The sequence below is a fragment of the Centroberyx affinis genome, unplaced genomic scaffold (assembly GCF_046629955.1).
Source record: "Centroberyx affinis isolate AG114_WGS23_722 - 3 ecotype Tasmania unplaced genomic scaffold, CSIRO-AGI_Caff_v1 ptg001997l_1, whole genome shotgun sequence".
Classification (NCBI taxonomy): Eukaryota; Metazoa; Chordata; class Actinopteri; order Beryciformes; family Berycidae; genus Centroberyx; species Centroberyx affinis.
The window spans coordinates 70,431-96,388 of record NW_027280341.1 but is presented as its reverse complement, the minus strand read 5'-3'; the positions used below and the strand labels follow the sequence as shown (position 1 = coordinate 96,388).

Below are 25,958 nucleotides of genomic sequence, written 5' to 3'. Positions count from 1 at the left end.
AACACACACACACACACACACACACACACACACACACACTCTCCCTCCCCCTTACCTGCTGCTGCCTTCAAGTGCTCCTCGTAAACTCCTACTTATCTGATGTAATCGCTTGTCGATGCATTCAAGGGCTTTTGGTTGGAAATAATAACAACATGGAATGTAATGGAAATGTAATTGATGTCTTGACTATTGGTTTATTTCACACACTCTCTTCATGCTCTAATCCATACTTTTTCACACTTTCATTCATACATTTCTACATAGTAGGCCTCTACTTTAGTGTTGAAATGTCAGCTGAGTATGCTTACATCAGCTTTTACTCTACTCTTATTTATATTCTATTTTTCATTGATGTTTCCTCTTGCTATTTGTTTCTGTAACGACTTTTCCAACAGAGTTCATTAAAGGTTCACCTGATCTTAAAGTATTAGCAATAAGTCGTACGCATCACTTTTACCATCAGTTGCTGACACCTTTTCCATGCTCTCCGTCCCCTAAACCAGTGGTTCTCAATGTGGGGTCCGGGGACCAACGGGGGTCCTTGAGGGGGTTCCAGGGGGTCCCCAGCAAATTGATGAAAAGTTACACTTCAGCATTATTTCATTTACAAGAAGTTAACACAGTTAGAGAATGTAGAAGAATGACTGTTCTGATCATAGTTTCTCTGTTATCTCTCTACCTACAACACAGATAGTCATGGAATTCTGGACAAAATCATATCTGACAATAAAAATATTCTCAGATTTGGGTCCGAGAGACAAAATCTCATCAAATGGGGGTCTGTGGCTCTAATGTGGACTAAATTAGGGGTCCTTGATATGAAAAAGGTTGAGAATCACTGCCCTAAACGTCACATCTCGGAAACTTGGGAAAATTCAAAACATCAGAAAATTCAGACGTTTCGTCGTTTTATTTTACCACTTTTTTTGGTTGGTTATTTGTGCTCATACTCATAATAATACATGTAAATTAGACATTTCTGACAGCACTTGAAGGCAGCGTGACTTCCCGCCCGGGGCTCCTGGTTTTATTGGGAGAGTTTTGCGCTCCTGTCCGGGGCGCGGCCGCAGGGTCTGCTGCTGCTTCAGTCACAAACATCCTAAAAACAAGTCGAGCGCACAGGAGAGACGTGAAAAAGAGGCAAATATGACAGTAAAGTGGAAGTCAAACCGCTCTGAACGAGTCACGCTGCGTTGCCGTCAGCGTCACATCAGCTGATCAATATCAGTTTACGTGGAAATGAGATTGAATTCCTTTCTCTTTAATAATAACAATAACATATGTAATTTAATATCTTAAAAGAAAACTAAATATCTAGGGCTTTTCAATGCAATATGGTTTTAATAGGATAAAAACTTGGTAAGAGCATCATGAGTTTGATTTCTATAATCAGTTTCAACTTCAATAAATTCAATCATTCCATACAAATTCAGAAAACAGAATTTAAATTCAGTCGTCTGCTGGAACAAATCTCATCACTTTCAATCTAAGTCATTTACACAAACACAAGATCTCAAGTCAAGACTTTAGAAACCTTTTCAAGTCATCAGAACCCAAGTCAAGTCAAGTCTCGAGTCTTCTCTTCATGCGCATGTTTAAATAGTCACCAGCATACACGTATAGGACCCCAAAATTGTTTACATTCTATTTTATTGCTTTATGGTTTTCATTTCTCATTTTATATTCTATTTCAGCATCAAGTTTCATCTTCAGCCACTGAGAATTAAACATCTGCGATTTTCGAGCTTGCATGCTTCCCCTGAACGCAAACATTCCTGATGTGCCATAGTGGAGCCTGGGGGGGCGGGGGGGGGTGAGACTGTCTGGGGAGACCTGGATGCTCACGACACCGTTCAGGTAGAAATATGCAGGAGGAGACAGCAGCTGCAGGTCTGGACAAGAGACAAGAAGACAAGAGAGGAGAGAGGGAGGAGGAGGAGCGGAGAGGTTTCACTGTGACACACCCTGAAGACACACTGTTCACACATAATGTGAATAAAGTTTTGTAGAAAAAAAAAAAAAACATACACTTGTGAGTGAAGATTTGTGAACAGCAAGATTTGAGATTTGTTTGCTGTTCACAAATCTTTAATCACAAGTGTATGATTTTATTTTTCTTTACCCCTTAACAAAACTTTATTGTGAATCTCTATTTGGGCAATATTCACTCCAAACTGCTGACAGGTGTGGTGCTGAGTCTGGGTTTTAGGCTTAATAATAATAATAATGATAATAATAAACTATTTATATAGCAGCTTTCCAAAACAAAGTTTACAAAGTGCTTTACAAAATAAAAGAAGCAGTACACACAGAAAGGGTAAAAGGAAATCAGTTAAAAACAAGTTAAAAACAAGGCAAAAGCAGTGGTGGAAGAAGTACTGAGATCTTTTACTTCAGTAAAAGTAGCAATACAACAATGTAAAGATACTCCATTACAAGTAAAAGTCCTGCATTCAAAATCTTACTTAAGTAAAAGTACATAAGTATTGGCAGCAAAATGTACTTAGAGTATCAAAGTAAACGGACTCATTATGCAAACTGTCCCCATTTAGACAGTTATATTTTTCATAAATTATTGGAATATTAATACTGATTTATTGACATACATGTACATGTAAGCAGCATTTTAAAGTTGTCAACGTGAAGCTAATCTTAACAATTTAGCTATACTTTTGGGTAGTCTAATCTATAACAATGCTATTTTATAGTTATTTTATAAAGATGATCAAATGTTTTAAATATAAAATATTGATCTGAAAAGTAACTAGTAACTATAGCTGTGAAATAAATGTAAAAAGTACAATATTTCCCTCTAAAATGTAGTGGAGTATAAGTACAAAGTAGCATAAAATGGAAATACTCAAGTAAAGTACAAGTACCTCAAAACTGTACTTCAGTACAGCACTTGAGTAAATGTACTTAGTTACTTTCCACCACTGGGCAAAAAGAAATAAGAATAGAAACACAGAGGAAAAGTAAAAGAATCACAAGAAGGCTCGTCTGTAAAAATGAGTTTAAAGGAGAGACTTAAAAGATACAGACTAGTCAGATACACACATACCAGTCTGCAAACACACATGTATATATTTTATACACACACACGTTAGGTATGTTTTTGTGTGTTTTACATGGTGAACACATTGTGGAGATTTTTCTACAAATATATGACACAAATTGCATAGCAAATCTATATAGAATATTATAGTATAGTGATACCATTGGAGATGGAAAAAAAGAAAAACAGATAAACATTTAAGTTTTATATGCTGATTTCCTTGTATGTTGAGTCAGATGATGTCAGTATTATCCACCAAGACTCATTTCAACAAGTCAACAAGCTTCTGTAGCACAAAGAGACAAACCAACAAAGAGACAAACCAACAAGAGACAAACCAACAAGAGACAAACCAACAAAGAGACAAACCAACAAGAGACAAACCAACAAAGAGACAAACCAACAAAGAGACAAACCAACAAGAGACAAACCAACAAGAGACAAACCAACAAAGAGACAAACCAACAAGAGACAAACCAACAAAGAGACAAACCAACAAAGAGACAAACCAACAAAGGGACAAACCAACAAAGGGACAAACCAACAAGAGACAAACCAACAAGAGACAAACCAACAGAGACAAACCAACAGAGACAAACCAACAAGAGACAAACCAACAAGAGACAAACCAACAAAGAGACAAACCAACAAAGAGACAAACTAACAAGAGACAAACCAACAAGAGACAAACCAACAGAGACAAACCAACAAGAGACAAACCAACAAGAGACAAACCAACAAAGGGACAAACCAACAAAGAGACAAACCAACAAGAGACAAACCAACAAGAGACAAACCAACAAAGGGACAAACCAACAAAGAGACAAACCAACAAGAGACAAACCAACAAGAGACAAACCAACAAGAGACAAACCAACAAAGGGACAAACCAACAAAGAGACAAACCAACAAGAGACAAACCAACAAGAGACAAACCAACAAAGGGACAAACCAACAAAGAGACAAACCAACAAGAGACAAACCAACAAGAGACAAACCAACAGAGACAAACCAACAAGAGACAAACCAACAAGAGACAAACCAACAAGAGACAAACCAACAAAGGGACAAACCAACAAAGAGACAAACCAACAAAGAGACAAACCAACAAGAGACAAACCAACAAAGAGACAAACCAACAAAGAGACAAACCAACAAAGGGACAAACCAACAAAGGGACAAACCAACAAAGAGACAAACCAACAAAGAGACAAACCAACAAGAGACAAACCAACAAAGAGACAAACCAACAAAGGGACAAACCAACAAAGGGACAAACCACGACAGTTTGTAACACAAACCTTTTATTCTTTACAAAAGAAAAAAATGGATATCACTCGTTAGAAGTGTCACAATTTGGGAGCAAACATTAAAATAAAATAGGAAAAACAACAGCACAAAACTGAATAATAATCTAAATTTTTTGTATGTACAAATGAAGACCAACTGTCAAAAAGCCTCCTCTGGTGACTTCATCACACCGTTAAAATCTGAAAATTAAACTGACGGCTCTCTATCAGTTTAAATGAGGATCAGCAGGGAAATCAGGCCAGGGAATTAAATCTGGATCAGTTTCAACGAGCGGGAACCATTTGAAGGGTTTCATTACAAAATGCTATATACAGTGTCTAGATCAGTGGTTCTCAACGTGGGGTCCGGGGACCACCAGGGGTCCTTGAGGGGCTTCCAGGGGGTCCCCAGCAAATTGATGAATTGTTAAACTTCAGCATTATTTAATTTACAAGAAGTTAACACATTTAGAGAATGTAGAAGAATGACTGTTTTGATCATAGTTTCTCTGTTATCTCTCTACCTACAATACAGTCAGTCATGGGATTCTGGACAAAATCATATCTGACAATAAAAATATTCTCAGATTTGGGTCCGAGAGACAAAATCTCATCAAATGGGGGTCTGTGGCTCTAATGTGGACTAAATTAGGGGTCTTTAATATGAAAAAGGTTGAGAATCACTGGTCTAGATTCCCGCTCTGTCGACAATTTGACTGCAAGGTTTGTTTTAAAAAAATTAAAATCGTTGGTTCATGGAGGACTGAAGAGGAGGAAGAGGGAGGAGCCAGGAGGTGTTCTCATCTCCTGGCTGACTTGAGGTTCTCCAGCAGCAGAACCACCAGGCGGTTCTTGAGCGTCAGCAGCTTGTTGCTGTAGTTCTGCTGCAGGACGGAGGTCAGCGAGCGGCGGAGCCCGGTCAGGCCGGGCGGAGAGCCGCAGGCCGGCACGTTCAGCAGCGTGTGGAACAACTCCTGCCACAGGTCGCTGTGCGGGTTTCTGTTGATCAGGGTTCAGAAAAGACAGGCAGAAGCTCTCGTTAGGTGTTCTGCATGATGTCATTGTCTCAGGCTGGTGGCCCCAAAAGTAGAGCTGCAACGATTAATCGATTAATCGATTAGTTGTCAACTATTAAATTAATCGCCATCTATTTTGATAATCGATTAATCGGTTTGAGTTTTAAATTTTTTAAGAAAAATAAGTCAAAATTCTCTGATTCCAGCTTCTTAAATGTGAATATTTTCTGGTTTCTTTCCTCCTCTATGACAGTAAACTGAATATCTTTGGGTTGTGGACAAAACAAGACATTTGAGGACGTCATCTTGGGCTTTGGGAAACACTGATCCACATTTTTCACCATTTTCTGACATTTTATAGACCAAACAACTAATCGATTAATCGAGAAAATAATCGTCAGATTAATCGACAATGAAAATAATCGTTAGTTGCAGCCTTACCAAAAAAGCAGCAAAACATAACTGTTTGAATTCTGAGGACTTAAATAGCCAGGAATCATGTAACATGCACGATTAATATATAAAAAAAAAAAGAAAAAAAAAAAAGGAAAATTGCAATATGAACTACTTCCAAACTGCAACAGGCTCAAGAAGAACAAAACTGTCCCAACTTTGTCTTTAAACCAAGGTGCGTGAACTGGAAATAACTAGAAAAGGAATAAATTCAACTACTCTTGGAGGCCGATGGATACTCTTCAAGAAAAACTTTTATTAATGCAATAATGCACTGGCTTTTATTGCATTGTTAATAATAATAATAATAATAATAATGATTGCAATAGGCTGAAATTATTTTATAAGAGGGCTGGCTGCTCAAAATGGATTCCTAAACATGATGTTCTGGTGCTGAACCCAATTTCTGGTCTATAAATTAAATTCCACATTGGGAGACAGTTAAAAAAAAACAAAAAAAACAGTAACTCTATTCAGACAGAAAATAAATATGTAAGGAACATCTCAGTTTTCTATTAAAAATGTTTCTTTGCTGAAAAATCTGAAATATTGACCGTAATATTCTGCAAAATAATCACAATATGATTGCAGCACAGTATTTTTAAGATGAGGTTTTCAGAATGAAAAGGAAGTGGAGCTGACTGCAGGTCGCCCAGAACAGGTTTGGCAGTGAATAATTTATTGGCCTAAATAAATAAATATGTAAATGCTCTACCAAAGACAAATATGAATTTTTGAGCTTGCCACAGTCAGATATCTGTGGAGGAATTACCTTCTGAACACAGCGTCTGTCTTCCACACGCCGTCCTCCTTCCTGACCTGCATGTACGTCCCAAACAGCAGGCAGTACACCGTCCCTGCTACTCCGAAGTAATCCGTCTGAAACATCAACCAGGACAGATCCAGTCAGCATGCTGCCACACCCCCATAACACACAGTCATATCTTTTCATTCACTCATTAAAAACATCCGCCTAAAAATGTTTTAAACACATTTAACTCCTGTATTTTCCTACTTTATTCCCTTTTTCACAGTGTTTTCATTCATGTCTGAATGTATTGTTCATCTTACTGGATGTTTTATTGCCTGTAAAGCACTTTGTCTCCATTTTTAAGAGAGCTGTACAAAATAATCTTATTCTTACTAATACTACTGCTACTACTATGACTACTACAACTACTACTGCATCCCCCACCCAACAATGGCATTAATTATTCATGCATTTTTATACATTTTCATGCAATTATTAATATTAAATTTCTACATATCATTAAGGCTGGGTATTGGCAAGGACCTCACGATACGATTGTATCACGATACATTGCGTTACGATACATATTGCGATACATTGCAATACTCTACATAATTTACTGAAAATTTAAAAATAGAGCTGAAAATACAACTTGCTGTGTACCACCTGGGTAGTCTAATATGTACATCACATTATATTGATGACTCAGCGGACAAATTGAGTCAAAACTATTTAATTCAAAGGGATTTGAGGGAAATTTTAAATCTGTTTAAAACATGAATAATATTTTTTAATGTATTGATACGAGGGGCTGGAAAATCGATACAGTATCATGGAAAAAAATATTGCAATACTCAGCTTTTTTGCACAGCCCTACATATCATAATGTAAAAATTATAGCAGTTGAAGTTACAATAAAGACATCTGTACCTGATAGTTCCACGGTCGGCCGCTGAGCATCTCGGTGCACTGGAAGCCGGAGGTCTGACACCTGGCGGTGAAAGCAGTGCCTTCTGGGAAAAGCTCCATGTCGATGCTCTGGCCCAGGTCGATGAGCGCCAGGCCGTGCTGCAGGTTCTCCGGGTCAAAACTCTTGTTCTCCAGGAACCTGAAACGCCACGAACGAGTGAAGCGGTCTTAGTTACTGATGATGAGCTTCATGCTTCCAGTCCTGCTCACTTCTTTTGGTTTGGCGATTATGAAAAAGAGTTGAGGTGTGTTTCAGAAAAATGTGTTTCTTTGCAGCCCACCTTATCTGTAAAAGCTGGGGGAAAGTCAGCTGTGTGTGCTTCATACCAGAGTGTGTTAAGAAGTACGGGTGTGTGGCACTGAACTGCAGTGTGATGGATGTGTGTGTCTTGGAAAAGAGTAAATTCCAGCAAAACTAAGGACAAATATTTATTAGTAGGGTTCAGGGTTGTCTTGAGTGTCTTCTGAAGATGTAAAAATATTGTCACAATCATCATCAGTTCTCTGCTATATGCTGGATATTCATATGCAGAACACATTTCCCCACATTTATTTATAAAATCAGTTGTACGCATTTTCCTTTTCAAAATTTTTCGTTTAATTTCCTTTTCAAAACTTTTTCTAGACCTTAATTTCTAGACTATATCTTAAGATTTTGGTTGGTGTTCCGTATGATGTACACTGATAGTGGCAGGGAAATAAAAAAAGATTTTTCTTCATAACAATATCACAATACATGAAATGACAGCGAGTCTTAACTACGTAATGCGTGTAGTTGTGTGTGTGTTGAGACTGAGCAAAAGTATTTCTTTTCCCCAGACCTTTTTGTGCAACTTAAACTTAGCAAAATTCATTTTTGATACAATTTCAGACCAACTGACCAATGAAACAATTTTGTCTTCTCAGTGACATGAAATGATAAAATTCATGTTATCTGGAGGGATTTTGCCTCCTTACCTGTGACTAGTTCAGGGTGCAGCAGAGAGAGCTTATAACTTCGGTTTTGTGTCCCTTAAATTGGCTTAAAGGTGAGATTTACAGCACTTTGTCTTTCAGAAAGGTAATAAATGTAGTTATTAAGAGATTTTTACCTCTCTCCCAGCAGGAAGTTGTCAGGCTTGATGTCGGCGTGGACGATGTGGATGCTGTGCAGCTGCTCCACCATGTGCAGAATACAGACGGTGAAGTACATGGCGAGCGGCTGGGGCATCACCTTGTCGCTCAGCTTCCTGTACATGTTCACTGCGTTCTGGTGGGCGGAGTCACAGCATGTCAGTCAGATACAGCTGGACTGGCTTTGTAGGAGCTTTAAAAGGCAGCGTGAATCGTATTTTCTGTTTGTACAGCAGTCAAATCTGTTGTTACGGTCAAGATGTGACTATATGTAATGAAAGTCAGTGTGTTATCGATATTTCTAAATACATTCTAGAAACACCCGTCATTGCTGAAGTTAGTGCTGCACAATTAATTGTGTATAATCTTATGAGATGATTTTAGTTTCCACAAATATTAAATAGTCTAGTATATAAATAGCCAAGATGTTGATGGCAAAGGTGCTGTAATATAATTTAGTTCCTCAAATCATCTTGATTAACAATTGTGATCACACATCATGGAATTAGCATTTTAGCCATAATTGTACAGCCTTAACTGAAGGCATGTGGGGTGTATTATGCTTATAAAAAATGAAATTTCTGTTGTTTCAGTGAGCTGCTTCTTGCTTTTATTTGGGACACTATAGCTGGTTTCAAATATGTTTAGTTTAGTGTAATTTAGTTATTTGCACAGTAAGAAGTGAAATGATAAAAAAACAAAACAAAAACAGAAGACAAAAAATGGCCAATTTTTCCAGGCATGATAAAAAAAATAATAAAATAAAACAACCCCCCGAAAAAAATCACCATATTATGATTTACCATGAGATCTGAACTGTGAAGTCATTCTGTAGCAGGTAGCTCTTAATGGTAATTTAATTTTATTGTGATACATTCAGGACTTAACAGACATAACAGTCTGAAGTGATCAGTACCGATGTGAACCTACCAGCAGAGTGCCACAGCTGTGAAGCTCGCCCAGCAACACGCTGCCGTTGTGGAAGAGGTGAGCGGAGTGGATGTTGTTGTAAAGATGGCGGACGGCGGGCTGCAGCCGAGCGTCCAGCTGAGTGTTGATGTAAAACTCCCAGGGATTGGCTGGCTTCTGAACCTACGATGACGAGACGACAGAGAAAACACAGTGACATATAGGAACTCAGAACAGGGGCAGGAAACTAGCTTTTTTTGTCTACAGTGGCAGGTAAATCCCTATAATGCACCTGATATTTCTGCTATTTTACCAGACAACCTGATTTTTAGACTCAGACTATGAACCATTACCTGCCAAAGTGTCTGGTAGAGTAGACTAACACACCAGCCAAACAAAACTTTTGTTTGGTGGCTACTGTTAAACACTAGGGATGCACAGATATGTTTTTTTTTTTTAGTCTGATATCGATATCTATTTTCCCACCCTTATTGGCTGATAATGATATGCATTTTTTGTAAGAATCTTAGTACAAATGCAGGAGCAAAACAGGTTCAGCTTTTCAGACAAGCCTATCTTCAGATAATTGTTTTTTAACCCTCCTATTATGTTAACATTAACAGACATCTTTTATGTTTGTTTGTATGTATGTTCAAATTGACCCGAGCAATTTAAACCTACAAAAAAATGATTGTAATTGAAAGTGCCACCCAAGTTTACACTTCAGAACATCAGCAAGTAACACATAGCAGTTAGTCAATAACGTAAAAAACACCAATTAGTCAGCAAAATATAAGGCTTTTGTGTTTTTGTAAACAACACCGTTGTACACAGAATGTGTACAGGACCTTCAAAATGAGTATCAAGCTGAAAAAATAATGTTAATCTTTTTTTTAGAAACGTTAAATGTTGAATGGGTTCAAATTGACCGCAGACATAATAGGAGGGTTAAACAAAATACCATGTTAGTTTTATTCTGTTACCAATTTGACAGTTGTATTGGTCACAAAAATGCTAATTCCACAATTGGCCACATATCAGCAGTAAAAATAATATTGGACCGATACTGATATTGCTTTTAAAAGCTGATATCAGGCAGATACCAATAGTCTGCTGATATATCGATGCATCCTGATTAAATTCAAAGCTTTAAATCTGAGCCAGCCAATATTCTCGTCTTACCTTTAAAACCACCTTCTCTGAGGTCATGGGGTCAGTGGCCTGGTAGACCGTGGCGAAGGCTCCTTCTCCCAGGATGCAGTCGACTCGTAAAGACGCCTTTCCTGTCAGAAGTCAGGCAGTTTCAACTTAACACACGTCCCAAAAACACCTTACAGTCTTACAGTTCCATGAGTGCAAACATAAGGTGTGGGAGGCCCCAGTGAGAATTGAACCCCAAACCCCTGGCAGTGTTGGTGCCACGCTCAACACACCGAGACACAGGACCCGCACATTCATGTTGAAGCACTTGGTGACAAATCTGTTTGTTTAAAGTGCTTCATGGATGCAATTTCACTTGACACACAGGTCACTGAGCAACACGTTATCACACAAAGAATGACGTTTTGACATCACAGAAAATTTAAGAAAAATCTTGAAAAAAACTTGAATTTGGAATTGACTTTTTCAAAAAAATCACAACAAAATTATGTCTCAGCTCATGAAAGGGGATAGGAAATGAAACAGGACATTTTGCACTTCTGAATTCCATGCTTTTTATAAATTTAAATTCTAGGAAGATTTGGTTGGAGTTAAACATGACGTAATGCGTATAGTGGCTTGGCAACAGTTGAGAGTGAAGACGTTTTTTCACACCATAAATTTCACTATATGAGAAATGGCAGCGGGTCTGAACAACATAAAATGTGTAGCCATATGTGTATTAGGGCTTAACAGAAATATATATATATTTTTAGAAAAGAACAAAGAAATACAGCAAGAGTCAGAAAGAAGACAGAATTTAGAAAAAAGTTCCCTCTAAAGCAGTGATTCTCAACCTTTTTCATGTCAAGGACCCCTAATTTAGTCCACATTAGAGCCACGGACCCCCATTTGGACAGTCCACCATTGAGATTTTGTCTCTCGGACCCAAATCTGAGAATATTTTTATTGTTAGATATGATTTTCTCCATGACTATCTGTATTGTAGGTAGAGAGATAACAGTGAAACTTGCAAATTTCTTGCAAAAAGTTTAACGATTCATCAATTTGCTGGGGACCTTCTGGTGCCGCCTCAAGGACCCCTGGTGGTCCCCGGACCCCACGTTGAGAACCACTGCTCTAAAGGCTGCAACAACAGATGCGAAAAAAAAAAAATCTCTCCTTACCCATGGTGATGGTGGTCTTGGGGGCGATGCTGGGGACTTTACACTGCCAGGTGATGCAGCGTGGGTGAGAGGTGAGAGGGGGGGTCAGTCTAGAAAGCAGACCGGCTATCAGCTCAGCGTCCCAGGGATCTGAGACCAGCTGGGCAGCGGCTGGCCTGGACTCTGCTGGACTCATGGACACGTCTCCGCTCACCTTCATCCCTCTGTCTGGACTCATCGCTTCGTCCACGGCGTCAAACTCCGGCCGCTGCCCCGGGCTCATGGGAACGTCAGAACAGAACGGCGCCTGTTCTGCTCTCATGGAGACTTCCAGGCTCTTGTGGGGAAACGCATCCGCTCTCTCGGCCCGACGCGGACTCATGAAGGCGTCCAGGTCCGGCTCGGCCACGACTTCGGGGCTTCCCATCGCCATCCAGTCCGGTCTGGGAGCGCACTCCGGGCTCATGGGAACGTCAAACAGGGGCTTCGGGGCGGGTTCGTCGAAATCGTTGTGGACGCTAAACGTTTGGCTTTTGGGTTTGACTGAGCTTTCGGGTTTCTGTGGGAGGGGAGAGGCCGGTTTGGGAGGCTGCTCCGGGCTCATGTACACGTCCCAGCTGGGTCCTGTGGCGGTCCTGGGGGCGGAGGGTTCGGTGTAGACCAGCGTCTGGTCTCTGAAGGACAGCGTGGCGGGAGGCGGAGGCTGCACCACGGTGATGGAGGAGGCTACCAGGCTGTGCTGCGCTGTGGCGAGACCTTCACCGACGATGGTGCCTTGCTCAGCGGAGCCCTGGAGTCTCAACCGGCCCAAGACTGTTTCAGAGAGCTTCTCATCAGATGGGCTCTGCTCCATGATCGGGCTGAGGAGTGGGGAGAACAACAAATGAGAGAACAACTCTGATGTCAATCTGATGTCAATAAAGATTGGATTTTATGAGATGTATGTCATTGTATGTCTACACTTTAGGGCTGACCTGAATGTCATTTTACAGGCTTAAATACTTGTGATTTCCGAACAAATCTTCTCATACTTGTTCAAAATAATGATGTTAAACCATTCGAATCCTACATGTAGGTTTGAATGTCAGCCTAACTAACAAATATCCAAATAGTTGGGGCCAGCCCTAACACATTTAGCATAAAAATGGCTGTGATAAGCCTCCTGTGGCTGTATTTATTTAAATCTGCATCAGCATTACTCTGTCCTCTACCTCTCCATCTCTTTACACTGTGGCTGGATTGCTTCCACACTACACAGAATTCCCATCACAATGTGAGCCTGACCACTTCCATCTCTGGTTTTGGACATCCAATTTTTGTACACCAGACCCGTTACTTTATGCATCCTGGCATGTTCAGATAATAAAACTGACACTAGGACAACTATAGCAGTAGCCACAGACTGATTAGCACCACTCTGACTGCAGTAAATAGTAAAACCTGAGAAGTGAGTGGGGACAGATTTGTTACCTGAGTTTTTTGGGTTGTCGTACGATGTAAGGGTTGTCCTCAGCAACACCAAAAGCTGTAGCACAGCCGTTCTCTGGAGACAGAAAAAATAAACAATGAATAAAGACTTTCAATCCAAAATAAGATAAACAATTTGAAAAAACTACTTTTTAAAGGCTAGTTCACAGATTTGAATCTGAATTATCTATGTTTTACAGATATTGAATGATGAACTTATCTGCCTCAATGGATATATAACACTTGCAGGTGGATAGGGAGGAGCTGCAACTGCTTAGGAAATACTTTGATGTAAATTGATTTTCCAGTGCCAGACACAGCACAAGAAAGTCTTAAAAACCTTTCCATATCGGAAAAAATTTGCAGCCTTTTGCGAGTTGTAAATTGCACTTGTGGAGTCCTAAAAAAAATAGAAGCAGAAGGAAGTTGAATGCAGTTGGCTGTGCAGAGCGAGCCAGTAGCTACCTTGGTCCTGGTAGGAGTCGGCGAAGTAAGGAGCTTTGTGTGTGAAGGGAGTGGAGACCATGTGGGCCGACATGGCGAAGTCTGTGGTGCTGTTGGGGCAGGCGGCCAGCGAGTGGAGCGAGTTGTAGCGAGCGCCCCACATGGTGCTTTCATCTGGCATCAGCTCCAGAGGAGTCTCCTGATCAGCAACACACAGAGTCAACACACACACACACACAGCACAATGCAGAGTAACACTGAATAGAGGTGAGAGCAAGTCAACTTTGCTCGAGTCCCAGGTCAGCCTCAAGTCTCAAGTCACATCCCGAGTCTAAATGTAGATTACCAAGTGAAGTCCATGTCATTAATGTCAAGTCTCAAGTCTAAATGTAGAACAGCAAGTCAAGTCGGAACAAATCAAGAGTCCAGTATCAATTTAATATCTTAAAGAAAACTAAATATCTAGGACTTTTCAATGCAATATGGTTTTAATAGGATAAAAACTTGGTAAGAGCATCATGAGTTTGATTTCTATAATCAGTTTCAGCTTCAATAAATTCAATCATTCCATACAAATTCAGAAAACAGAATTTAAATTCAGTCGTCTGCTGGAACAAATCTCATCACTTTCAATCGAAGTCATTTACACAAACACAAGATCTCAAGTCAAGACTTTAGAAACCTTTTCAAGTCATCAAAGTACAAGTCAGAGTCAAGTCCCAAGTCACCAGAACCCAAGTCAAGTCAAGTCTTCATGCATTTGTGACTCGAGTCCCCACCTCTGATACGTAGACAGCCACCAAAAACAGCCACCTACTCTTACAAATAAATGACTGCTAAATTAAAGTAAAGGACATTATTGGTTACTACTATTTATTTACTAGTTATAAATCCTGTTAAGACCCTTTGTATACAAAATCAAATTGGTGGTGATAGCGATCATGATAAAGATGATATAAATGACTTGTCTTAAGCTGCTTGCCTAAAACTCTGCATCGACACCGATTATCAAAATTATAATCGATTGATTTTCTGGCGATCGGCTAATCGATTAATGGTTTCAGCACCACTGTACTTACATTAGGCTTGTCTGCTTTAGACACAGGGATTACAGCCAGAGCCCTGACTGGTTTGGCCATCTCAGCCACAGGGGAAGCAACAGCAGCAGCAGCACTGGACAGACTAAGACAAATACAAAACAACAGGGATATTATTAGTCCAAATGCAATGTGACTTCACTCGATTTCATCATATAGTCATCACAAAGAATATGAAAAATCAACAAACTTCTGTGCATTCCTATCATGGATAATAACAGAACTGTGGCCATCTGGTGGGCATTTTTATCAAAATATTATTTTAAACATGGGTGATTCCAGTGAGATTAGGGGCAGTTAGGGGTTCTACCTATTTAACTGCACAGGACCACACAGAGAAAAGAATCAGATGATGAAATAATATTAAAAATTCATTTTGATAATCACAGAGAAAATCACTGCAACCTATCAAGATCAATGGTTCATAAAATACACCATTTCTCAATTCCTCTTTCGAAACCTTAAATTCCTGGTTGGACTTGATGTGAAGATTTTCGCGGTGTTGAACATGATGTATGATGACAGTGGCACAAATATCATTGACTCTTCGCAACAAATATCACAATATGTGAAACGACAGTGGGTCTTCAACGGCATAAAATGTGTAGTCATAATTGAACTGGGACTAAACAAAAGCTTTTACTTCCCTTCCTATACTTTTCCGGACTTTTGTTCAATTCCAAAACTTTTAAATACTTGGAAATTAGGCAATTAATTTTCCCCAAATTTGCCAGATCTGTGTAGGAACCCTGGAAAAGGAGATCTGGTAATGATTACATCAGAGGAAAACTTGGAGGAAATTGATGTGTTGTAGCAGCAAAGAATAAACTATGAAAAATATGTATAATATAAAAATATCTGAGAATATATGCAGCCTAAAAAAATAGAAATATATATAAGAGATGAGGAAATAGGAGAAAATATGTACATTTACAGCATATATTCAGGAGCTAGAATGGACTGGAATCCATGTTTACCTGCCGTTTTCCTTGTTGTTGTCGTCGTCCTGGAAGATGGTGAATGGGACTGTAGAGGCAGGAGGTTTGGTGAATGAAGAGGCTCCTGCTTCACATGATGGAAAGACACAGAGGAGTGAGATGAACAGGACGGGAAACAGCATTAAGACCAAGACAGTCTATTTATTTAAGAACTGTAGTTTGTCACACATCTTATCACTCATAGAACAACTCAAGTTTAAGGGGTTTTTTTTCTCTCTCTGTTGCACACAGGGCGGTGTTGGTGGGGGAAAATACATGTATATACTGGTGTGCATGTATTTCTATTTTAGAAATGCTTCAATTAAAATATTAGAAAAGGAAACCTGGTGTTCACTCCAATGCTTCAATTGCATTATGAAAAATTAAAAACAATATTAAAACAAACTGATCAATTAGTGATGATTAAGTGAGCAGCAAACCTGCAGTTTTAAAATGGACATTGTTTTCCTACAACAATTTGTAAAAAGTAACTTAACTGATTCAGTCAGCAATAATTAAACATATGTAAACCTTACAAAAAGGTACTAGCTCAAAGCATTACATTTATTTTCAAGGCAAAGCTTAAAGCTTCAAATGACAACAGCTCAGTGTGTCTATAGTACATTTTCGACGACTTTTTCTAGCCTTAGACCCTTTCCACTTTCTACTTAGCGTTACAGAACAGAGAACTCACAAAGCACCTTAATGCAATATTAATTGATCCCAACTTTGCCCAGAAGCATCCGAAAGGGATAACAGCCGTTTACCGTTTCTCGGGCAGCCAGAGTCAAACTCCTTCTCGGCAGCGTGGTGCATCGATGTGTTGTTGAACGGGTCTTCCAGGAGAGTCGGGGCCTGGAACATGTCCATGATCACATCTGGACGGGACAAAGCCAACAGTAGATTACAGCATTAGGTGACAACCTTGGTTCTGGTCCTCAGACCAGGGCCTTCTGGTCCGTACCTCAGTTCAAACTTAAAATCCAGAGGAGACTGTGTATTTGCCGTGATTAACATTGGCTGTGTGTTGTGGAGTTTCTGCCAAGTGTTTCAGAATTATTATAAAGACAATTCAAGTCGCACACTCTTATTTTCTCTTTTAGTTTTGTACTTTATTTATCCCACCAAACGTTTTTGGCTAAATGGCCTTCGTCAGTGACCCTAAAAGAAAAGAGAAGACGGTGCGAATTGAATTTTCTTTATAAGTGCAAGTACTATAAAAGCCTTGTGTCTATTCTGCTGCACCTTGCTGGGTGTGCGTTCTTTCTGCTGAAATTTAAAAGTGTTTCAGAGTGACACATATGTACTGTGGTCCTGACCAAAGTCTGTGGCAAGAAGTTCTGCATTGTTGTGGATGAAACCAATGACAACCGGGATTCCAGAAAAAATAAAACCGAAAAATAAACAAAAAAACATGACCAAGAAAATTTGAGGAAAGAAGTGGATTTTAGAGGGCCCTAGATACAAGATGAATACAATTAACTCCCTGATAGGCTAGAAAACCAGCAGTATTCTGTGTCCCTGACATATCGCCGAATGTCAAGAAGTTGTTGTAAATCTGTGCTCACCCAGTGCCTCACGTGTGTTGACAGTGGGTGACGGCAGCACCCTTGACGGTGTGGCGTAAACCAATCCCAGTGAATTGTTAGGAGTGATGTGAGACAGGTTAGCTGTGCCGCCCTGTGACACTGAGAGAGAGAGAGAGAGAGAGAGAGAGAGAGAGACAGAGAGAGACAGAGAGAGAGAGAGACAGAGAGAGAGAGAGTGTGAAAACATCCACCAGAATGTGTGTCTTTATAGGGCTGTGGTTGTGTAGTGGTTGCTTACCATCTAATTTCTCCTCAGGCTCTGGAGGCTCGCTGTCAGGTACGTCCCTGGAAAAAAGAAAAAGCAAGTAATCCTTATTCAAAAACCATTCCTAATCTATTGGAGGAAGGCGTCCAGACGAAGTACAATGAAAAAACAAAGAGCAGGCAGCGTTTCTCGTAGATGAGATGAAACGTTAAGGAGGTTTTCTCCTAGACCCGTTCCAGGATCAGCTCCAGTAGAAGTTGCAGTTTAAGAATGGCTCTTATTTGAATATTAAGATCATGATATATAATATATAATTTGGACGCAGACTCCAAACTGGCCAGAAGAAGTCCTTTGCTTATTCACAACTTTATCTTCACTGGAAGAAGAGCAGAAGGACAAACATATGCGGCTACATCCATTTTGCTGGATAGTTCAGGCCAACTAAAAATAACTGACTAAATTTATGAAACACACACACAGCATCATGCAATCATGTCACACATCATGTGATAGGTATCCCCATCTTACTTTAAATTTCTTCACCATTTTGGGGCATTTTTTTAACCGTTATTTATCTCAAAGAGGATAATGTTATTATTTAGTGCCACATACATTCAAACACAGCGGGGGTCAAAAAGTTGACTAAAACCTAAATACACCTAATAACGAGGGCGGTCCGTGTGTATGCTCCCCTGGACTGAGTTAAGCTTTCAAGTTGTAGCAACAAGACATCATCCCATTCTTCCGATATGATCTGGGCATGACTGCTGTACAAAATAGGAGGAAACACTGAAAGCATGTGAGCAGATTTAGAGGCGACTCACTGATCTGGGGTGACGTGTTGCCGGGAGCCGGCGGCCGGCCAGTTCAGCAAACTGTCGGGTTGAACACGATCTCCCAGGCAGAGAACATCGTTATTCACACCGGAGACGTAGGCAGGAGTCTGGAGGGTCGAGTACGCCTGCTCAAACGCCACCGGCCGCTGAAGTGGCTGAGGATGAACCAGCGAGGTCGGGACAGAAGACGCTTGGGCGGCGAACACCGAAGCCGCCGCCAACTCGGACGAACAAACGCTCCTGTCCGCCGGGACTGAAGGATGATGGGATATCTGGGAGCTGAGAGTGTGTGCGGAAGCGGCCCTCGCGCGGTTCTCCTGCTCCTGAGGTTCGGGCACGGCGGCGGCCTCTTGGATGAAGGTCGGCTCGGAGTGCAGTCTGAGGCCCAGAGAGCGCCTGCTGCTGGGGCGGCTCGAGGGGCGAGGACGCCCAAAGGACTGCTGGGTAAGACTGGGATTGAGACTGGCTGCCATTTCTGCTCCGGATACCTGAAACATAGAAAGCAGCAGGATCTAGTTCACTGATTCTCAACCTTTTTCATATCAAGGACCCCTAATTTAGTCCACATTAGAGCCACAGACCCCCATCTGATGAGATTTTGTCTCTCGGACCCAAATCTGAGAATATTTTTATTGTCAGATATGATTTTGTCCAGAGTCCCATGACTGTCTGTATTGTAGGTAGAGAGATAACAGAGAAACTATGATCTTCTACATTTCTAATTGTGTTCACTTCTTATAAATGAAATAATGGTGAAGTTCAATTCATCAGTTTGCTGGGGACCCCCTGGAACCCCCTCAAGGACCCCTGGTGGTCCCCGGACCCCACACTGAGAACCAATGATCTAGTTTAACATCACACCTGCTGCTGCTTTCAAAATGTGTCCAACAATAACAAAAACAACAAAATGTACCAGTTTGCACTATGGGATGTCAGTCAAAAGCAATTCCAAACTTCCAACTTGCTGCCATGGTGATTTTGACAAAACGTTTGCGCATTCTATGTACACCAATAGAATAAAAGCAGATCTGTAAACAGCACTGTGTGACTGTTTAATTTCATTTCTATTCAATTTAAAATGTGTAATAGGTTACAGTTTGTATGAATTATTCCCAAGCAGAAAATTTGAATAGCTCATCCCAAAGTTTGATGGTCCATGATTTTCTCCTGGACTTCAAACTGGAGAGGAAAATAATAAAATATAGAATTATAATAATCTAATATGTAATAATATACTGTATATTGCTTATTCACAACTTTATCGCCGCAGTATGAATGCAGCAATGTGTCATTTGGCAGACGCTTTTATTTTGGTGTATTTTTGAGTTGTTGTCGTCTCACCTGCTGTGCGGCAGGGTGGCTGTCTGAACTCCCACAGGCTCCCAGATCCTGATTCAGATCCCGGTTCAGCTCCTCCAGCATCCGCTTCATGCTCAGGATGTCTTCCTGCTGCTCCCTCACCATCTTCTGGTGGGTTTCTGGTTAATGACAGAAACAAAGGGATGTTACAACTAAAAATACCTGACTAAATTCATAAAAAACACACACACACACACACACACGGCATTAAACACGTCATCTGAGTCTAGCTATCCCCGTCTTACTTTAAACAGGGTTCCTACACATTTTCAGTTAAAAAATTCCATACTTTTTCCAGACCTTGATTTGTATTGAAGATTTTGTCTGGTGTTCAATATGATTTACGCAGACAGACATCTTGCCCCTGCTAACTAGGTCATATCACTGTATAGATGGAGATTGTTCTTCACAGAGACAAATATCAGAATATGTGATATGATTGGCAGGGTTCCTACACGGTTTCCATTTTAAAATTCCATATTTTTCCCAGACCCTATGTTCTTGACCGGATTTGATTTTGGTCTGTATTTGATATAATGCATGCTGACAGCGGCTGGGTAATAAGAGCGTCCCTCTATCTGAACATTATTCTTCACATCAACAAAAACTGTGGACTCAAAGTGGCTCTACAACAACATAAAAGCTAGAATTATGTGTGTATCGGACCTGAACCGCAACATTTTCCATACTTTTCCAGACATTTTTTTCAAATTCCCAAACTATTCAAGACCTGGAAATGATCTTTATAAAACCATCGGCTTACCGAATTCTCTGCGCTCCTTCTCCTGCTTGAGCTTGAGGAAGTATCGGGCCGCTCTGACCTCCTCGAAGCACAGTTCAGATCCTTCACACTCGAGGTCTTCCTTGCTGTACATCGATATGGACTGAGCGCCGGCGGCCGGGCCTTGAGCGGAGAGAAACACCCCCGAATTCTCAGAGCGAGAGATTCTGTGGACGAGACGCTTGGGTCAAATAACATAACATAAAACGCCAAATCAAATGGTATTTTTTTTTTATTTTGAGTGGTCATTTTTGCTTTATTTGATAGTTGACAGTAGTGATTGGACGATATATTGAAATTCAGTATATCACAGTACAAAAATGTGACAATACGTGTTGTGGGACAGAGAAATGAATCACGATATTAGCTCCATGTTATTCTGCTGTAGTAATCTCAAATGAGATGCTTGACCATCAGAGTTTCACAAGCTCTCCATCTAAATTATATTATTGTCACTTTGTAATGACATTTTTAAATTGTTGTTTCTAGCAGCCAATGCCATCGCTAGTACAGTTTGTGGCTCAGAAATAAACACAATTCTGCAGTCAGACTTTTATTTATTACATCATATCGTGGTTGTATTGAATCGTGAACCACATATCGTGTATCCAATCATATCGTGAGATCCGCACCAAATCAAATGCCATTTGAAGAAAACGAATGGAAACAACAAAAAGTAACTTACATACTGATGGTTTTATGTGCAGGAAGTTGGGACAGACAGTCCATGGATCCCTGTAACAGAGAGAAATGGGGATTTGTGGGCTTGGACAGCAGTTGTGGAGTCATTACATGATTACTATGGATATCTCTCTCTCTCTCTCTAACACACACACACACACACACACTAGGCACCTTGATTGGAGCGTCAGGCTCTCTGTGCGACGACATCTGATTGACCAAATGGGAGTTCTGAAGAGGGTTGCGACTACCTGCTTTGGAAGACAAAAGTTTACCGTTAGCAGTGGACATGAGATAGAGAACAAATCGAAATTTTGTAACTGGAAAAAACAAATGTGACAGAATTCTTTGCCTCTGACCTGATACTGCCGTCTGACTTCTGGAGGTTCTCGTTTGAAACTGCCTGCAAGTCAGAATTTAGTTTAGTACAATGAAAAGTATTGTGTTTGTCTTGGTGATGAATGGCAAGTAAGAGAGTTGAATGTACCTGAAATGTCAGCTTGATTACTATTAGTTTAATAGAGTTAAGTCCAGCTGCTGACAGATGAATCTTTAAAAGTCCATTTAGGAACGTAGAAGCTCGGGTTAGACCGATTTTGGCATTTCATTAAATATCGGCCAATCAGTGACGTCCACTGCTGATATGATGGAGATTCCTCCCTGACATCAGCTACAGAAAAACATTCTGTAAAACCTGACCTTTTTTTTTTGCTCATTTGATTAATTTAATTAATTGCATGATAATGTAGAATATTTACCTCAATATATCATTCTCAAATCAATTTTGATTGCAAGGCAAGGCAAGTTTATTTATATAGCACATTTCAGCATCGAGACAAAGTGAAAAAGATAAAATTTATATAAAAGAACAAGCAAAATGCATTGCATTAAAAGAATCAAATCAAGTAAAATAGAAAGATATTTTTACCCCCTAAAGGAAACACAGAATCAAGCGGCGTTACTTCTTGGTATTGAGTAGTCACTCTCACACTGGTGACACTGTCAACCAGTATACAATTAAGTGTGCATAGAAGTATAATGGCTGTAGAAAAATGAGACCATCGCACTGAAATTTTGTTTATTCTATGTGTTTACTGTGTGGATTAACCCTAGTTGAAACACAGCCATAAATTCAGGTTGATGTCTGTGCATTTTTTAAATATTATCATGGGTTTTGAATGGGTGTCACGGGTCATGGGATTTGCTCTACTGACGAAGAACCAAGGAAATCAGCCAAACTGGAGTCACAAGGTGTATTTTCTCCTCTACAGCAGCTCCATGTTATTTATACAGCGAAGGGAGTCACCTGTATTCTTGCAGCACGGTGTCAGTCGGCTGGGCTTGGTTCTCCACGGCTCTCTGGTACACGGCGTCAGCCTGGTCGTTCATCCCCCGCTGTTCAAACTGCTGGGCCCAGGCCACATAGAGCGCTGCGGTCCTGGTGCCGATGCCCTTACCGTGGATGTAACTGTACAGAGCGATGGGCTCGGCGTAATAACTTGCCTGCAGCAAAGAGGTAAAATTAATTAACATCCTTGTGAGATTCTGTCAGGCTGAATAACATGAATTGATTCAGAGGTTAAAGGCGGTTATGTGATCAAAACCATGATGAACAGTGTTTCTTGTATTCAAAATTGCCATCATTGCTTGAGAAAAAGTGAAATTAACAGTATAATTTAGTCTAATTTCCATAAGACAAGTTTAGACACACCACATTTTTCTTTATTTTTACCATTTTCCACATTTTAGAATAATAGTAAAGACATCAAAACTATGAAATAACACAAATGGAATTATGCAGCGACCAAAATAGTGTTAAACAAATCAAAACGATCTTATATTTTAGATTCTTTAAAGTAGCCGCCCTTTGCCTCAATGGAAAGGCAAAGGCTTTGGAAAGAACTTCATAGATTAGGCATCAGCTGAGGAGCAGACACTAAAATTACCCACAAGCACCGCTGCTGTATAACCATTTACCAAGCAAATCAGTTTGGGAAACATTTGAAGCAGACTTACACATTTGATGCAGTAGTTCACATATCTGATGTCGTTTGCGTATTGCTCGACTTGCAGAAATCTCTGTACAAGTCGGTCCAACACCACCGACATCCCGCTGGCATCGTCCGCAGGTAGTTTTTTCTCCAGGTGCTCAACAAACCTAGGACAATGTAAAGTGTCTGTTAGCTGGTTATTTAGTACTCTCAGTTGTCAGTCATGTGTACGCTCTGTTATTCAGGTCAAATTAGTTATAGTTCTTTTCGCAAAACAAGTCAAGCTCACAGAGATTGACAGAGCAACAACTGACAAACGAATGGAAACAAGGCAAAAACATCATGACAACATGAAACTTGAATCATCCTTGTGGGGAAATTGGGTAAAAGTAGGTAAGAAACACTCCAAATTTAGGCCCATATGCCATGTACCTGATCACTATAAACAGGATAGTAAGGTCTGTTTTCATTACACACACACACACACACACACACACTCAGACCAGAGGGCATCCACTTCTTAACTAACAAACTTGACCTCTCTTACAGTCAAATTTGATTACTAGCCAGGATATCTGCAGGTTTCAGATTCAGAAAACCAAATTCAAGACTTTTAAGAATGTTGTAATGCTACCTGGAATTGAATTTAAGACTAAAGACAATAAATAAAGCTGGCAGAACCACACTTTTACAACTGAACACAGCTAATGAAAGGTGGGAAGCTATGAACGGGTCAGTATAAGAAAAAGGACAACGGGAAATTTAACTGGGAAGGCACATGAAGTTCAACTGTGTTTAGTAAAGCAGATAGGACGCATAACCAACCCTGTAGTGAACATGCAGCACCTGTCATCCCATGGTGAAAAAAATAAGACCTCTAATCGCTGCATTTAAAACATTTTAATACTCCTTAAATGTAGATTATTTACTTTCAGACTTTTCAAGGATCCACTCAGGACCCTGTCCAGCTCAGTAAAGTCCACTTCAGCTATCTTGGAAAATCTTGTTCTATAATTTTTGGTTCTATTTAGTGAAACCCTGCTCTTTGGACTGCAAGGTGATGTTGTGTATACCTTTTAGACTAACACAACCTCGTACGATTCGGTTTGAGCTCAATATTGAGACAGTTGGAGCAATAACAGCTTGACAGATGACAATTTCGAACAAGAAACAGAAATTAAGCCTCTGTTGTAACCTGCTCCGTAACTAACGAAGACCAAAGTTATATAGAAGGAGATATTGAAGAAATATGGGACTGGTACTGGCAGCGAACTTTGTTTCAGATGTAGCATTAAAAAAAAAAAAAAGACTAGGCGGAAACCCAAACTTCTCTACCGACCTGTCCCATGGATCCAGCGGGTCGTCTCCTGAATATGAGCTCAAACTGTTTTCAAAACTCCTGAAAGAGTAAATGAACATGTAAGTCAAGGCAGGCAAATTTAAAGAGTGTAGGTGGCTACCATTTTTAATAACAGTTGTATCTTCTTTGAGACACTGAATTCACGTTAGCCGCGTGGCTAGGAGTTCAGCTAACCGTTAACCCTACGCTAACGTCAGCTAATTTTCAAGCAACACGGACTTACTGTAAATGCAAGGGAATATCCATTTTGCAAACAATGAAGTCGACTCATGTGTTGTTTCCTATCTAGCTGACTAGTTGGTAAACGTTACCAGTTTCGCTAGGTTAGCTAACTTTAACCAGCATCAGTTTTGTTTCTCCGCTGCGAGCTGCTGCGGTCTGTGCCTACTACGTTTGAAATTTCGCGCTCAGCCAATAGCAACGCGAGTCCCGTGCGTTCCATGGCGTCCTATTGGAAGACAAGCGCCAATCAGAGTGTGTATCGGCTCCATTCATAATGATGCATTCAGGTGATATGGGAATGGGAATAATCGCGAAAACTGCCAAACAATTTCGGAGCGTTCACACGTTCAAACCTATGGTTCCGAATCGACGGAAGCCGCCAAAAGCCACGATTTAAGTTTTCTGTAGACTTTGGTTACCCGTGATAACTAATCTCAGCTTTTTTCAGCTCAGGTTTTTTTTCTTCAAATATTGGAGTTCATGTTTCACAGAAAACTCCATCATGTACACAGCTGTGTCCTGCAAGAGTTGTGCTCACCAATTTACTTATGTAACAATAGTTCATTTTGTTCATTTTGTCAGAAATGTATACATACACTTGACTCTAGATATTTAATTGAGTGTGTATTTTCAAATAGTTTTTATGACCTGAAAACTGACGCGAACGGTTTTTCAAATATTGCTATTCCTATCAACCATTTTACAATAACATGTGAACGCATCACGGAATCATGAACCCAGACAGTGGGTGCGCTTTATTTACAGGTCGGGTGAGCCGATTACACAAATTCCAGTGACTCGAGTGACATCCGTTACAAAATAAAAATAAAAAATATAGTCATTTTACAGCGATAGGAGAAAAATACCATGGTCATTATTGACTCGTTTATGAGCATTTCACTGAGATCCTGCTTTGTTAAACTTAGTTAGAAATGTAATGGTGACACGATTACCAAAGATATTAGGCTATATGAAAGGTTATTCTCTCAGATATGCAACAGAAAGAAGGTTCATGCTTCCTAAAGCGAAAACAAGTGTTGTAAAGAAAACTGTCATGTACAGAGCCATAGTCAGGTGGAATTCATTGC

General features: G+C 40.1%; 1 protein-coding gene across 1 annotated transcript; it reads right to left on the bottom strand.

Annotated features, from left to right (window-relative positions):
* Nucleotides 1-4,420: 4,420 nt before the first annotated feature.
* bub1 (BUB1 mitotic checkpoint serine/threonine kinase) lies at nt 4,421-25,002 on the bottom strand. Its single transcript, XM_071530887.1, has 24 exons — nt 24,872-25,002; nt 24,628-24,687; nt 23,314-23,455; nt 22,604-22,800; nt 21,657-21,700; nt 21,472-21,551; nt 21,322-21,351; nt 20,599-20,797; nt 19,818-19,954; nt 18,465-18,964; nt 17,674-17,720; nt 17,415-17,534; nt 16,626-16,724; nt 15,847-15,934; nt 14,852-14,945; nt 13,794-13,971; nt 13,332-13,404; nt 11,883-12,721; nt 10,738-10,838; nt 9,577-9,738; nt 8,625-8,782; nt 7,495-7,672; nt 6,586-6,692; nt 4,421-5,343 (listed from the first exon to the last, which is right to left on the bottom strand). Exons 1-24 carry the CDS (start codon nt 24,892-24,894, stop codon nt 5,145-5,147), a joined length of 3,855 nt encoding a protein of 1,284 aa, XP_071386988.1. The 5' UTR covers nt 24,895-25,002; the 3' UTR covers nt 4,421-5,144.
* Between the last annotated feature and the right edge of the window lie 956 nt (nt 25,003-25,958).

Excerpts from the sequence above, each read along its gene's own strand:
- bub1 (XM_071530887.1), bottom strand. The coding sequence starts at position 24,894 with ATGGATATTCCCTTGCATTTACA. Across the intron at positions 20,798-21,321 it reads ACTGTCTGTCCCAACTTCCT|CGTCTCGTCCACAGAATCTC; the intron begins GCACATAAAACC and ends ATTTGACCCAAG. Across the intron at positions 12,722-13,331 it reads CGACAACCCAAAAAACTCAG|CCCGATCATGGAGCAGAGCC; the intron begins GTAACAAATCTG and ends CCCACTCCTCAG.